At 46.3% G+C, this 14,238-nt stretch overlaps 1 protein-coding gene across 2 annotated transcripts in view; it reads left to right on the top strand.

The window, feature by feature from the left end:
- LOC117701977 (calpain-9-like) overlaps positions 1-14,238 on the top strand; it is a 40,383-nt gene that overhangs the window by 10,462 nt on the left and 15,683 nt on the right. For both annotated transcript variants that reach the window (XM_076706348.1, XM_076706349.1), the window contains exons 3-11: positions 153-271; positions 3,292-3,425; positions 5,421-5,589; positions 6,668-6,751; positions 8,231-8,316; positions 11,987-12,064; positions 12,273-12,433; positions 13,523-13,680; positions 13,829-14,037. In XM_076706348.1, coding sequence (XP_076562463.1) covers positions 153-271; positions 3,292-3,425; positions 5,421-5,589; positions 6,668-6,751; positions 8,231-8,316; positions 11,987-12,064; positions 12,273-12,433; positions 13,523-13,680; positions 13,829-14,037 — 1,198 coding nt within the window. The remainder of the gene's footprint in view (positions 1-152; positions 272-3,291; positions 3,426-5,420; positions 5,590-6,667; positions 6,752-8,230; positions 8,317-11,986; positions 12,065-12,272; positions 12,434-13,522; positions 13,681-13,828; positions 14,038-14,238) is intronic.

Below are 14,238 nucleotides of genomic sequence, written 5' to 3'. Positions count from 1 at the left end.
AGAAGAGCAGGCTGGACAGGCAGAGGGGACAGAGGTATTCACTACCCCTCTATCACAGAGGGGTCTCCACACCCCTCTGGTATTGCTTTTTCTTGACTTCTGGGAATCAGTGGCCAAGAAAGTGTGATACTTATGTGACTTTCACTCTGCAGGAGACTGCTGGCTCCTGGCAGCCATTGCCTCGCTAACCCTCAATCAGAAAGCACTGGCCAGGGTGGTTCCCCAGGACCAAGGATTTAGTTCTGGCTATGCTGGGATATTTCATTTCCAGGTAAGGGAAACCTGAGACCTTTGGTTTGCTTGCAATGGGAGGTGGCCCAGGAGATACTGTGTACAGCTTTGTGCTGTTGACAACCTTGGAAGCCATGTGACAGAGTGTATGAGCCATGGTGCCATACCATGTGGGAATCTTCCTGGGGGACTTCCAGAGGCAGCAGGCAGTAGGAGAGGAAGGCATGTGGTGTCCTCAGGGAACCATGGCTGCTCCCCAGGGATCCAGAGTTCTTCTCATAAGCGGAATGGCTCCCTTACTGAGGAAGTGCAGGTTGGAGCAATCAAACATAAAACGGAGAAACACAGCCACAGAAAAGCAGCCATGCGCTTGTATGACTGAGCTGCACAGTGACACATGTCCCTGCTGTGCTCTTGCTTCCTCTGTCTATCTCTCTCTACCTACGGAAACACACACTTAATACACAGATGAGCACAATGTTAAACACATATTCATCTGTGTATATACTCACACACATGTGCGCACATACCTGTACTCATAAATACACATGTATTCTCATGCCTGTGCAAATGCACACATGCTTCTATGCACATTCTTACATTATCACACCCATGGACTCACACACAGTACACCCACATAAATGTGCTAAGTCACATATGTATGGCATGCACACACATATATGAATATGTATGGCAGGCAATGTGTATGCATATGTGTATATATAGTATATGTATAGTATATGTGTATATGTATGAATACGTATAGTATTTGTATATGTATATGTGTAGTATGTGTTTGTAGAATATGTGTATTGTGAATATAGTATGCATATGTGTGTATGTGTGTACATGTATGTGTGTGTATAATATGTATATGTATGTGTATAGTATGTGTATGTATAGTATATGTATGGTTATATATAGTATATGTATGTGTATATGTGTGTATATGTGTGCATGTATGTGTATGTATAATATATGTATATGTATAGCATATGTATGTGTGTACTATGTGTATGTATATGTGTATGTATGTTTATAGCATGTGTGTGTGTAGTATATGTATGTATACGTGTGTATAGTATGTGTATGTATAGTGTGTATAGTATACGTATGTGTATATGTATAGTATGTGTATATGTGTGTATATATGTAGTATATGTATATGTAGGTATATGTGTATAATATGTGTATTTGTGTAGTATATATAGTATATGCATATGTAGGTGTATGCATGTGTATAGTATGTGTAGTATATGCATGGCATATGTGTATGTGCATGTGTATATGTATATGATGTATATGTATGTATATAAATGTACTCACCCACATATTTACATATACACATTCTGTCCCACACCCGCACATTCACAGATGAACTCACTCACTGTTGTAGTTTCCTTTTTTCTGTCTCTGTGATAAAACACTTGGATGGAAAGTAACTTAGGGAAGGAAAAGGCTTATTTGGCTGACAGTTTCATAAGGTGGTCCTTAATTCATAAAGAACTCATATTCCTTATGAAGCATTCCTAATTCATCACTGAGGGGAAGTCGGGGCAGGAACTCAAGCAGAAACCACGGAGGAAAGCTGCTTGCCGTTTGCTACTGGGTCACACTAGCTTTATTACGTGGTCCAGGACTCTACTGAAGCTGGTGCCATCCACAACGAACAGAGTTCTCCCCCATCAGTCACAGTTACACAATCTCTCAGACATGGCCATGGGCCAACCCGAGCTGAGCAATTCCTCTATGGAGATGCCCTTAGATGACTCCATGTTGCACCCGAGCTGCCCCATGTTGGGCAGCCAAAAATGTTGCGGCCCTCTCCACTCCACACTTGGCGGCCACTGTTTCCCGGCCCAAGCTGCCGCTCTGGTCTGCGGGTCAGGGTCTAGCGAGAGAGAGAGTGGGAATAAAGGGGAAGAGACACGAAGAATGGAGACAAGACAGAGGTTCTGATCAAGTCTCAAGTCTCGTTTATTGAAGGGAAATCTGGGGTATTTATAGGCTTTTGCCACGTGCCTTGTAGGTGCATGAATACCACGTGCCTTGCAGGTGTTGATATGACGTAAGCCTTACAGGCGTAGATACCATGTGCACCTTATAGGCATGTATGGCATGGATAGCATGTGGATAACTTGCAGGCATGACTACCACGTGCGCCTTGCAGCTGGGGGCAGTAAACAGCAAAACAAAATATGTTGGATATCAGAGTGTGCTTCAGCTTTTGTAGGCTGTTGAAAAACAAGTCTCACGTCAGGGTATATGGCTCAAGATGGCTGCAAAGCTGATAGCCGCTTTCTGCTAAAAGTCAGCTCCCAACAACTCCAAGCTTTGCCAGGTTGACAGCTGATGTTAACTAGGACACCCACATGATGCACATTTAAATGCACACACTTACATGTGCATGTACATACATGTGCATGCACATGAACACACACACACAGGTTCATAACTACATGCATGCCCCCCCACATATGCTCATACATGCAAACACCCAAATGGACTCTCACGTGCAGTACCCATATGCCCCTATGAGCAAGGCACACAGGAAAGCCAAATCCAAACACATGCGTGTTGGGGCTCCACCTATGTGGGCTGGTGAAAGGCCAAAGCTGGGTGGAAATGTGAATGGAGACTGGGCTGAGTGTGAACAGAGCTAAGCCCATATCCACCCTCCCACATCTGCCCACCTAACCTGGTGTCCTGTGGAGAAAATGCATTAGCTCAGAGCACAGGGGTGTCTATTGTGACTTCTCCCTCAACCACCTCCATGGTGACACAGTCCTGGAATTGATTTCCATAGTGGGTGAAAGCCCAGTATATGGCTGAGTGGACAAAGCCCAGGTGACCCTGCTGTGACACCTGGGTTACCCTGCTATGACACCCAGATGGCCTTGTCATGACATCCTCTCAGCCCTGATGTGGTACCAGATGATATTTTCCCTGGAGCACAAGGGCAGTTTGCTCAGGGGGAAGAACCATGGAGTTAGCATTTGCCACTGGGCCCACACCTCAGTGTGACTCACCCTTGTCACCATGTCTTGACCTGGACACTAGTTCTGGCAGCACAGTGAGTGGCTGGACGTGGTGATCGATGACCGCCTGCCCACCTTCAGGGACCGCCTGGTCTTCCTCCACTCCGCCGACCACAATGAGTTCTGGAGCGCACTGCTGGAGAAAGCCTATGCCAAGTGAGTGGGGCTCCTTCCTCCTGTTCCTAGAAGCCTGGACTCTTCCCCTCACGGGGATGTTTGGTTGAGAGAGTGGGATGCAATCAGTAGGGAAGAATGGTTGCTACCTCTCAGGAACTTGGACCATTAGGACATCCTCATGAGATGACCTAGACATTTCCAGCTTCAAACATGGTGGCCATGTTTCCCATGTCCCCGACTCACTGATCTGACCTTGGCAATGCTGGCAGAAGAGATGTTAGGAGGAAGACGGGCCCCTGGCTATGCCCACATGGGACAATGGTTCTTCAGGCCTTGTGCGAGGATTTGCCACAGATTAGGTGTGTGGCTTTAAGCCACATGAGTAGAAAGATATCAGCTGTCTCCCAGTGCTAATTTTCTTCCTTTTAAAAATTGTTATGAAACAGGCATGACATAAAATTCACCACTGTAACATTTTGAGGGCATAGTTCAATGGCATTAACACCATGTGACCAACTAAAGCACCCACCCTTAGAAGTGGTCGCCTTGCAAAACTAAAACCCAGTCCCTGACAGACTCTGGCACCCCATCCCTCTCCTTCCAGCCCCTCTTGGCAGCATCTACTTCCAATTTCTGTGGTTGAACCGGTCCAAGAATTTCCCATTAGTAGAGTTAGCACATTCATTTCTAATCCCCAGCCAAATGGTCCCATTTCCCCCAGACCTCCAATTCCAGCCTGCTGAAATACCGAGGTCCAATCGCATCACAAATGTATAAAATGAAACTTAATTGAGTTGGGAAGATAGTGGATGCCTTGGTCACCCTAGGAACACATGTCTGAGAGATGAAAGCATTACTAAAACAGATAAGGGCACATCCCATAGGGTTCAGGCAGGGAATCCTGATGCAGTGGTCCATACAGTGACTAAGCAATTGGTGAGATGGAGGGCAGGTAGGAAAGCCAGCTGCTAGCTGTTGGAGGGTAATGTTGCCCAGCAGGGTACAAGGGACTCTACATATACAAATGGAGGGCACCAGAACACAGGGTAGACTTATGATGATCCCACCAGAGGCGGTGACGAGAAGGGCATGTGTGTGTGCATAGGTTATGCACACAAATGCAAAAGGCTAGGCTTGGTCATGAATGCCTATGACCCCAGTGCTGCGGAGAGCAGAGACAGGAGGATCTACCAGCCTTGCTCCAGGTTCAGTGAAAAACCCTGTCTCAGAATATGGAGGAGAATGATAGAACAGGGCAGTCAATGTCCTCCTCTGGCCTGTGTGTGCACATAGACACATGCATCCATATACAAATGTGCATATACAGCACACACACACACACACACACACACACACACCATGATGAAGCTGGGCATGGTAGTGAATGCCTATAACTGGGGAATTCTCTGGAATTCTAGGGAAGCTGAGGCAGGAGGATCACCATAAATTTGAGCTTAGCCTGGTCTGCGTAGCAAGTTTCAGGCTAACCTGGGCTATATAGCCATATTGTGTCTTGATTTTTTTTCTTGGCTTGGTAACTTACTCCAACAATCCTAGAACTGAAGATTCTAAGACAGAAGGCTTGCTATGAGTCTGAGACCAGCCTAGTCTATGGAGTGAGAGTCTGGCTCACACCCAATCATATGCATTCACACACACACACACACACACACACACACATCAAGATGAAGCTAGGTGTTGTGGTGGATGCCTATAACCTCAGCTCTGAGACAAGAATATCACTGTAACAACAATAAAAAAGTAATCTCAGCACTTCAGAGACTGAATCAGGAGAATGAATTAACAACTAAACATTTAAACACAAAACAAAAAACCCCGTTCATAAGGAAGATGGCAGGACTGGCGCAGACTAGGATCCCCTCGAAGTGTCAGCCTCGGTTGCTCATCTTGCTAGTACCAGGGCTTGCCCCACCGCCTTTCCTCACCGAGTCTGGCTGGTGCTCTGTGAACTGCACCCTGCACCCCATCCTATTCCTCCACTCCCTCAACCAATCTGCTCTTCCATCTTTGTAGGCTTAACGGGAGTTACGAGGCACTGAAGGGGGGCAGCGCCATCGAAGCCATGGAAGACTTCACTGGGGGTGTGGCTGAGAACTTCCAAATCCGAGAGGCACCAGAGAATTTCTATGAGATTCTGGAGAAGGCCTTGAAGCGTGGTTCCTTGTTGGGCTGCTCCATAGATGTGAGTGTCTGGCTGCCCGTGTAAACACCAACAGGCAGAAACAGCAACCCAGAAGGGACATGAGTATCTAGGAGGTGGTCCTCGTTAATTAAAACACAAGTTGATAGAACGCTTATCTAGCACACAGGCAGCCCTAGGGTTTAGCCCCAGCACTACATAAACCGGGCTAGAGAAATACTGCTGTTACTCCCAGCACTCAGGAGATAGTGGCAATCGAGCCCTCAGCTCAAAGCTATCTTCCACTACAAGACAAGACAGACTGGGATACTTGAGACTGTCCCAAACAAACAATCAAACACAAGCTCTAATTGATGCTTGTTGGATTGCAATGGGCAAATATACCTCCTGCCAGGTGGAACACCCCAAGGTGTCTAGAGGTAGAGCTATCTGTCTCTCCCATCATGCCCTGGGATGCTTCCCCAGTACCCCACTAACCAGAGCCCTAGCTGCCCTCAACCCCAGTGCTGCCAGGCAGGATTCACCCTACTGAAGGGAATCCGACAGTGAACTCTTCCCAAGTGTGTTCCTTTTATCTCTATGCAATGAAAAATCCACCAGAAAGAAAGCTAACAGGGTTTTTCTAATCCCTCTATACACAGAATACATACAGAGATAAAATTTCATATCCTCTGTGTTTGAAATCTATTCAAGTTTCCCCTTTCTTTTTGGATTAACTACAAAGATCTATTATTTGCCTGTGAATGAATTGTTCACTTCCCCTGCAAGTTCATGGTCATGACCAAGTCACATGTCACCAGGGTATGGCTCTCCCCTGTGTGACTGTGGGTGTTATTCACTAAACTATCACTGGGGTGGCTGGTTTCTGTTTGGGGTCAGAAAGGTAGACTCTTTGCAATCGTGGCCCCCCCACCCTGGAAAGAGATTGGCTTTGCTGTGTATCATTGATGGGGCTTTTAGGGAGTCCTGTACTCCCAATTTCTAAGGCTTACATACATGGCTGCCCTTGAGGAATTAAGCGCTGGGGTGTGCTAAGGTAGGCATGGGGCTGAGGCTGGGCCTGACACAGGGGGAGGTTGGCATAGATGATGGACCTGACTCTGGTCTTCCTCTGTTCTAGACCCTGAATGCCTCAGAATCTGAAGCCCGCACACCTTTCGGTCTCATTAAGGGCCATGCCTACACCGTGACTGGGCTCGACCAGGTAGGGGCAGAGCCTACTGCAGGGGACAGAGGTGGGGGAACAAGACAAACAAGTCTTTATATCTGTTGTGTAGCAGAGGACATCCCACCTAACACAGCAGACAGAAGCCAGGGAGGAGGTGGGTGACCCATGCATGCACCAAACTCACCTTAGAGGGATTGCAGATTTTGTGTTTATAAATTGTTTCTTAATAATTCTATAGCAGTCATATACAGCCAGGGTTTTACAGAGAAACAACCATTACAAGAACAAATGAATAAATATATACATACATATTATTATATATACATACATATATATTTGTTATATAGGCATACAGATATGTATATTCATTATATATGCACATGTGTATACGATTATGCATCTTCACATATATTAATGTTTTTTATGTATATATGCATATGCATACTCATTTTATATAAGTATAAACACATGGATTATATATAGACACATATGTACATATTCATTATATAGATATGCACATATATATGCAATTATTATATGAGTGTGTTGAGATTGTTCCTCTGTCTGTTCCCATCACACATGCTCCTCGAGTGGGCAGGCGGATCTGAGGCCAAATCTTCCAGCTGTTCCCAGCCCAGTGACTTCTCCTCACCCTGCTTCACTTGCTTCTGCATTCTGTCCCTGGATAAGGTGCTTGCTCATGTCTGCACGTGAGATTTCATACAAGAGTTGGCTTGTGTGATTACAGAGATGTGAGCTTCTAACCTCTGAGACTTGATTTGTTTTGTTTTGTTTTGTTTTGTTTTGTTTTGTTTGAAATAGACCCTAGGGTGGCCTCAAACTTTTTATATAGTCAAGGCTGGCCTTGACTTTTGATCCCCTGCTTCTACCACCCAAGTGATAAAAACATGAAACAACAGGCATGTGCCACCACACCTGGTATAGGCAATTCTGGGGATCAAACTCAGGGCTTCTTGCATGCTAAGCAAACAGCCTACTGACTGAGCCAAGCCTCCAGCCCATTTGACTTATTCTTTCATGTCACAGTTCAACTCTCATTCAGCATGTAACTGTAGACTGAGAGCTAAGATCTCTGGCTAGTTGCTACCTTGTAACAGCTAAAACCTTTCTAAAGGATCTCCCTTCCCTACTCAGTCCTCGGGAATGGCTAGTTGATATTTTGTAACCTCTAAAACCTTTCTCAGTCTCCCTTCCCTACCCAGTCCTCAGGAATGGCTTGACTTGTCTCCTACTGGCTCAGGATTACCTACAACAATAGCAAGACTATTCTCTTGACCATTGCTGGCGAAGGTTAATTTAGTATATAGTGAGCCCTGTCTCAGAAAAGCAAGGAGTGGACACAGGAGGCCATGAGTGTGTGGGGCACATCTTCATTGTGTTTTCCTCAAGAGCTTGGATAACAACGGCTCTACACAGAGATGAACCCCAGGTCTCATGATGGCTAAAGGCTTCATGCTCCTCACACCATGTTTACTTGATGCTTTTTTCTTTGAGGTAAACTTCCATGGCCAGAGACTCAAGCTCATCAGAGTCCGTAACCCGTGGGGCCAGGTGGAGTGGAACGGGCCGTGGAGTGACAGGTCAGTGGCCCTGCTCCGTTCCTGCTCTGTGGTCAGTTCCCAGGTGTGTGTAGTCAGGCTGACCTGTGAGGGACTGGCCTGTCCCAGAACTCCCTGTACTGCTTCTGTGTCCTACTTCTCCCCTTCAGTCCCTACTTAGAACACTTATGTTAAACTCGATCCTGGATAAACAACACTCAGGACGGCTCTTTCCCTGTCATGTGATCACATTGCTGATGAATGTGTTATTGTCACTGGGGTAACAGGAAAGAATATTGACTCCAGTTATAACCAACTCTGTGTGCATGTGTGTGTGTGTGTGTGTGTTTATGTGTGTGTGCGGGTGTGTACATGTGTATATGGGTGTGCATGTGTGTGTGCATGCATGTGTGTGTGCCTGTGTGCACATGTATGTATGTGTGTGTGTATATGCATGTGTGTGTGTGACTGTGTGCATATGTGTGTATGTGTCTGTTAGGGTATGTGTGTATGTGTACATGTGCATGCACATGTAGGTTCATGCATGTGTTCACATGTATATATGTGTGTGTTAAGATTTGTGTGTATGTGCAAATGCACACATGTGTGTGTGCATGCATGTGTGAGCACCTGTGTGCACATGTGTATATGTGTGTATGTGTGTACATGTGTGTGTACATGTATGTGTGTGTGCACCTGTGTGCACATGTGTATGTGTGTTAGGATATGTGTGTGTGCATGTGTGTATGCATGTTGTATGTGTGTGTGTAAGAGTGTGCATGTGTATTTTGAGACCAGGAATCCCTGAAACACTACCTAACAGGTCACTCTTCCATTCTTTGTTGGCCATTGATCAGTGGCCAAAGCCCACAGTCCAACAGAGAAACAGAGGTAGAACAGGAAGCTAGGCCTTTACTGGGCTCTAATAATATGGAAAGACCAGCTTTCCAAGCTGTGCCCACCTGTCGCTTGGACAGTGATCCAGGTGACTGGGAATTGAGAAGCTGTGGCCTCTCCACACCCCCTGCAACATTCTTGTCCTGCTGGTTTGCACTGCCCTGCTCAGATCTCAAGGAGAATGGCTGGGAACAACTCTTACCAGGACAGCAAGGGAAGGGCAAGTTTGGCTTCCCTCTGCTGGTGGAAATGGGAAGAAATGAGGGAGAGAAAACCTGAAGTAATAAGACTGACATCGAGATCAGAACTGGTGTCCAGTGCTACCCATCAAAGACATAACTTAGCCGCTCCATCTGATCACCAGGTGTGACCCACTTAGAATTAAATGGTTCAGTGAGCCAACTGGGGCCCTCAGTTCCCTCATCTGTCCACCAGGCCCTCACTGGATTTCATGAGCACAGCTCATGTGAGCACAAAACAGGCCTGCCACACTATCACAGCAGCACAACACGTGAGGCGATTTGAGTGATGGCAACCCCCTTTACCTGAAATTTCACCATCCATAGTTTCTGTTGAATATGGTCAACTGAGGTCTGAAAATATAGTATCACGTGGAAAATTCTAGAAACAAATGTTAACCGTCACATCACTCTTTGCAGTGTGGTGAATCTTACACTATATATACCACTGTGTTATGGACTATTTCAGTATGTGTGTTTAAGTAACCTTATTCCACTTAATAACAACCTCACGTGTAAGAAGAGTTACAATGGCCACTCAGACAGGTCAGAGGAAACAGAAAATGCACCCCTTAGATGAAAACATAAAAGTGTTCAGCTTACCTTGGAAAGAAAAACATTATATGTTGGGTTTTCTAAGGTTTCCAGAATAGTTAGAGCAATAGATGATAGATGTAGATTGATAAATGATAGATACATACACATACACACACAGATACATACATAACATATATACATACATAGATACATAGAAACATAGATGATACATAGATAGATACATACATACACACATACATATACATACATAGGTGAATGGTAGATAATAAATGGATCAATATGTATCGAATGAATCGATGGATAGGTGTGAATGGATGGGTGATGGCTACATTGATGGATAGACAGTGGGTGGATGACAGATGGATCAATACACAGGTAATGGACAGGTGGATGCATAGATGACAGATAATAAAAGGATGGGTGGATACATTCATGTACAGATGCCTAGACAACAGATAAGATGATGGATGATGAATTGAAATGAGTGTTCAGATGATGAATCAATGGTTGAACACATGAATGCATAGATAGATCATGGATGGATTGATACATGAAAAATGTAAGCTGATGAATGGGTAGATAGGCAACAGGTGGATGAGTGGATGAGTTAATGAATGAACAGATAGATAATGTTTGTAGCATGGGTGTGTAGATGAGGGATGAGTAGAAGATGGGCAGATGGATGCTGGATTAGTGGATGGGCAGATGGATGCTGGGTTAGTGGATGGGCAGATGGATGCTGGGTTAGTAGATGGGCAGATGGATGCTGGATTAGTGGATGGGCAGATGGATGCTGGGTTAGTAGATGGGCAGATGGATGCTGGATTAGTGGATGGGCAGATGGATGCTGGATTAATGGATGGATAGATGGATGATGGATTAATGGATGGATAGATGGATGCTGGATTAGTGGATAGGCAGATGGATACTGGATTAATGGATGGACAGATGGATGATGGATTAATGGATGGATAGATGGATGCTGGATTAGTGGATGGGTAGATGGATGCTGGATTAATGGATGGGCAGATGGATGATGGATTAATGGATGGGCAGATGGATGATGGATTAATGGATGGATAAATGAATGAAGGATTAATGGATGGCAGATGGATGCTGGGTTAGTGGATGGAGTACTTGATGGACACATGAGTAGATGTATGGATGGGTGGATGCATGGATGAATATATCATACAAGGATATAGATAGATGATATGAATGATAGGTAATAGAGAGTAAATAGATTACAGATAACACATTCATATAACTTTTGTCACACTGTTGCTCTGATTGTCCCACTTCAGTAAGCATTACTGCTAAGCTCTTCCTGTGTGTCTATAAACCAAACTTCACTATCTGTGAATATATAAGAAAAGATGAACAGGACTCTGTCCTCATGGATTTAGCACCCCCTGGGGCTTCTAGAACCTACCCAGAAGACTGCTGGATCAGAAGGCAGCAAAGAAATCACAGCACACAACACTGAAACTGGAATGCCAAGCTTAAGCCTGCAAGGGTGTCAGCATTTCTCCTTGATAGCTCTTCCTGAGAGTGAGTGCTAGGCCTACTTGAACCTTCAGGTTGGGACATGAATTTGGACTCACCCATGGCAGACCCTTCCTGAGCTTCTGGTCACATAAACAGGGCAGTCAGTATTTCAAATGGCTACCACAAGGATTAGAAGCATCACCCAAGTGCCAATTTTTAAATCAGAAGGACCTTGGCATGCTCCAGGCCACAGGCAAGCTGTGAGTTAGGGACATTCGTGAACTGTGACCTCCAGCTGGGCTACTATGTTCAGCTCCTTATGTCTGTCCCATAATGACCTATGAAGGGACTGCTTATCAACAGCCCTTCCTAGCCACCATCTTGTTGGAGCCAGTGATGAGCTGGCCTCATGTTCCTGGGCCCAGTGAACCTTGCTAAAGAGGGTATGAGCCCCACACCATGCATATCTAGTTAGGGTGTCTCTGGGGGAGGTGGAGAGCCCAGGCTGAATTGTGGCTGTCTTCTCTCAGCTCTCTTGAGTGGCGCTCTGTAAACCTGGAGGAGCAGAAGCGCCTGGGTCACACCACCCTTGATGATGGGGAATTCTGGTAGTGTAATCCTTTCCATTTTTGTTTGAAATTGGGGTGCATGGGGTAACACCCACCATCCTTTTTCCCTTTCCTTCCTCATCCCCCTCCGTCCTCCTTCTTTCTCCTTCTCCCTGTCTCCATCCACCTGGGAGGGACCCCTGAGGGTTAGAGGGTTTAGTGCCATCGCCATGACACTGTGACTCACCCATCCTCCCCTCTGTCTCAGGATGGCGTTCGAGGACTTCAAGACCCATTTTGACAAAGTGGATATCTGCAACCTCACACCTGATGCCCTGGAGGACAACGCCCTCCACAGGTGGGAGGTGACCATCCACCAAGGAAGCTGGGTTCGTGGCTCCACAGCTGGTGGCTGTCGCAACTTCCTCGGTAGGTGGCCTCTCTATCCTTCTCTCTCCTATTCCCATATCCATTGTTTGGGGACATGGAAGGGGAAGTGTGTGTGGAGCTGGATAGCAAAGTCAGGATGAACAGGGAGACAACGGCTGAGTCTTAGGCAGGAAGCTGGTAGGAGGTGCTCAGGAAATGCTTTGTTGTAAGGTTCAGGTGACATACATAAGGTAAGTGACAAGTCACACCAGGTTAGTGGGAAAGAGAATCTGTTGTCCAACAGTACCTCAGAGAGGTGGAGCAGGCGAAGGAGTCTTTGAAGGCTGTGTGGGTGATGGCCGAAAAGTTAGCGGAAGTTCGAGGCAGGGGCTTGACTGGTTGTTGTAAAAGAAGCAGGCAAGAGAGCTGATGGGAAAAGGGAGGGAAGAGACCACCTTTTCAGGATCAGAAACAATCCAAGGTGCCAGGGAGAGAGTGTGTGTCCCAAAACTTTCAGATCTTGTAACTTTTTTCTTTGTATTGGTGTTAGGTAGGTGTGCTCATACATTTTATTTTGATTTTTTTTTCTCTCCTGTGTTCATACGAGTGTAGCAACAAAAGAAAACCTCGGCCATCATTCCTCAATGTCACCCTCCTTGTTTTTGAGACAGGGTCTTTCATTGGCCAGGAGTCTGCCAAGTCAGCTAGGCTGGCTAGCCAGTGAGAACCAGAACCAGACTGCCTGGGTCCCCATCCCCAACACTAAATACGTTGTGAGACCTCGTGTTTCCATTGACCATGTTTATTCAGTGCATGCGTGTGTGTGTGTGTGTGTGTGTGTGTGTGTGTGTGTGTTTATGCATTCCAGCGTTCACCAGTGGAGGTTAGGGGACAGCTGCTGGGAGTTGGCTTTCTGCCTCTACCTTATAGGTCCCAGGTCATCAGCCTCTACAGAAAATGCCTTTCTCTACTGAGCCATTTTGTTTGTTTTGGTTTTGTTTTGTTTTATTGGTTGTGGGGATGGAGGGTAGATTCTGGGGAACCAAACTCACATGCCAGCACAGCAAGCATCTTGCCATCTGAGCTCTGATTTTTTATTTTGAAGGAAGTGATAGTAATACATGCACCCCCCCCCCTTTCAAACGGCAGACACCTTCTGGACCAACCCGCAGATAAAGCTGTCCCTGACTGAGAGGGACGAGGGCCAGGAGGGCTGCACTTTCCTGGCAGCCTTGATGCAGAAAGACCGCAGGAAGCTCAAGAGGTTTGGCGCCAACATGCTGACCATTGGCTATGCCATTTACCAGGTAGGGGACCTGCTGTTCTCAGCATCTGTGCAATGGCTGTGAGTTCCCTGTGGCTTCTGGACCCAGTGTCATGATCAATAAGCACTTGTCCAACTGAGCATGAAGAAGAGAGTCATGTCTCCCTGACGAACCCTGCTTTCCCTTGCAGTGCCCAGACAAGGACGAACACCTGAATAAGGATTTTTTCAGGTACAATGCCTCCCTGGCCAGAAGCAAGACATTCATCAATTTGAGAGAAGTCTCAGGCCGCTTCCAGCTGCCCCCGGGAGACTATATTCTCATCCCCAGCACCTTTGAGCCGCACCAGGAGGCTGACTTCTGCCTGAGAATCTTCTCTGAGAAGACAGCTGTCACTCGGTAAGATGTGGGGGATACAGAGCCCTTCTTCCTCAGTGTGTACCATACTCCAATTAGGCCACTGGGGAGTCTAGCAGAGCTGGAACCGCATCCATCCCTCCCATCACCTGCTCAGGAAGTAAAATGGGGAGACCTGCATCCCCGAGCTCTTCAGAGCCCTTCTCCAGCACACCAGCAACGACCCATCTGCTCCTGGAGTCC

Source organism: Arvicanthis niloticus, unplaced genomic scaffold (assembly GCF_011762505.2).
Source record: "Arvicanthis niloticus isolate mArvNil1 unplaced genomic scaffold, mArvNil1.pat.X pat_scaffold_363_arrow_ctg1, whole genome shotgun sequence".
Classification (NCBI taxonomy): Eukaryota; Metazoa; Chordata; class Mammalia; order Rodentia; family Muridae; genus Arvicanthis; species Arvicanthis niloticus.
Note: the sequence above shows the minus strand (reverse complement) of the source record. Positions and strands in the feature narration are given on the sequence as shown.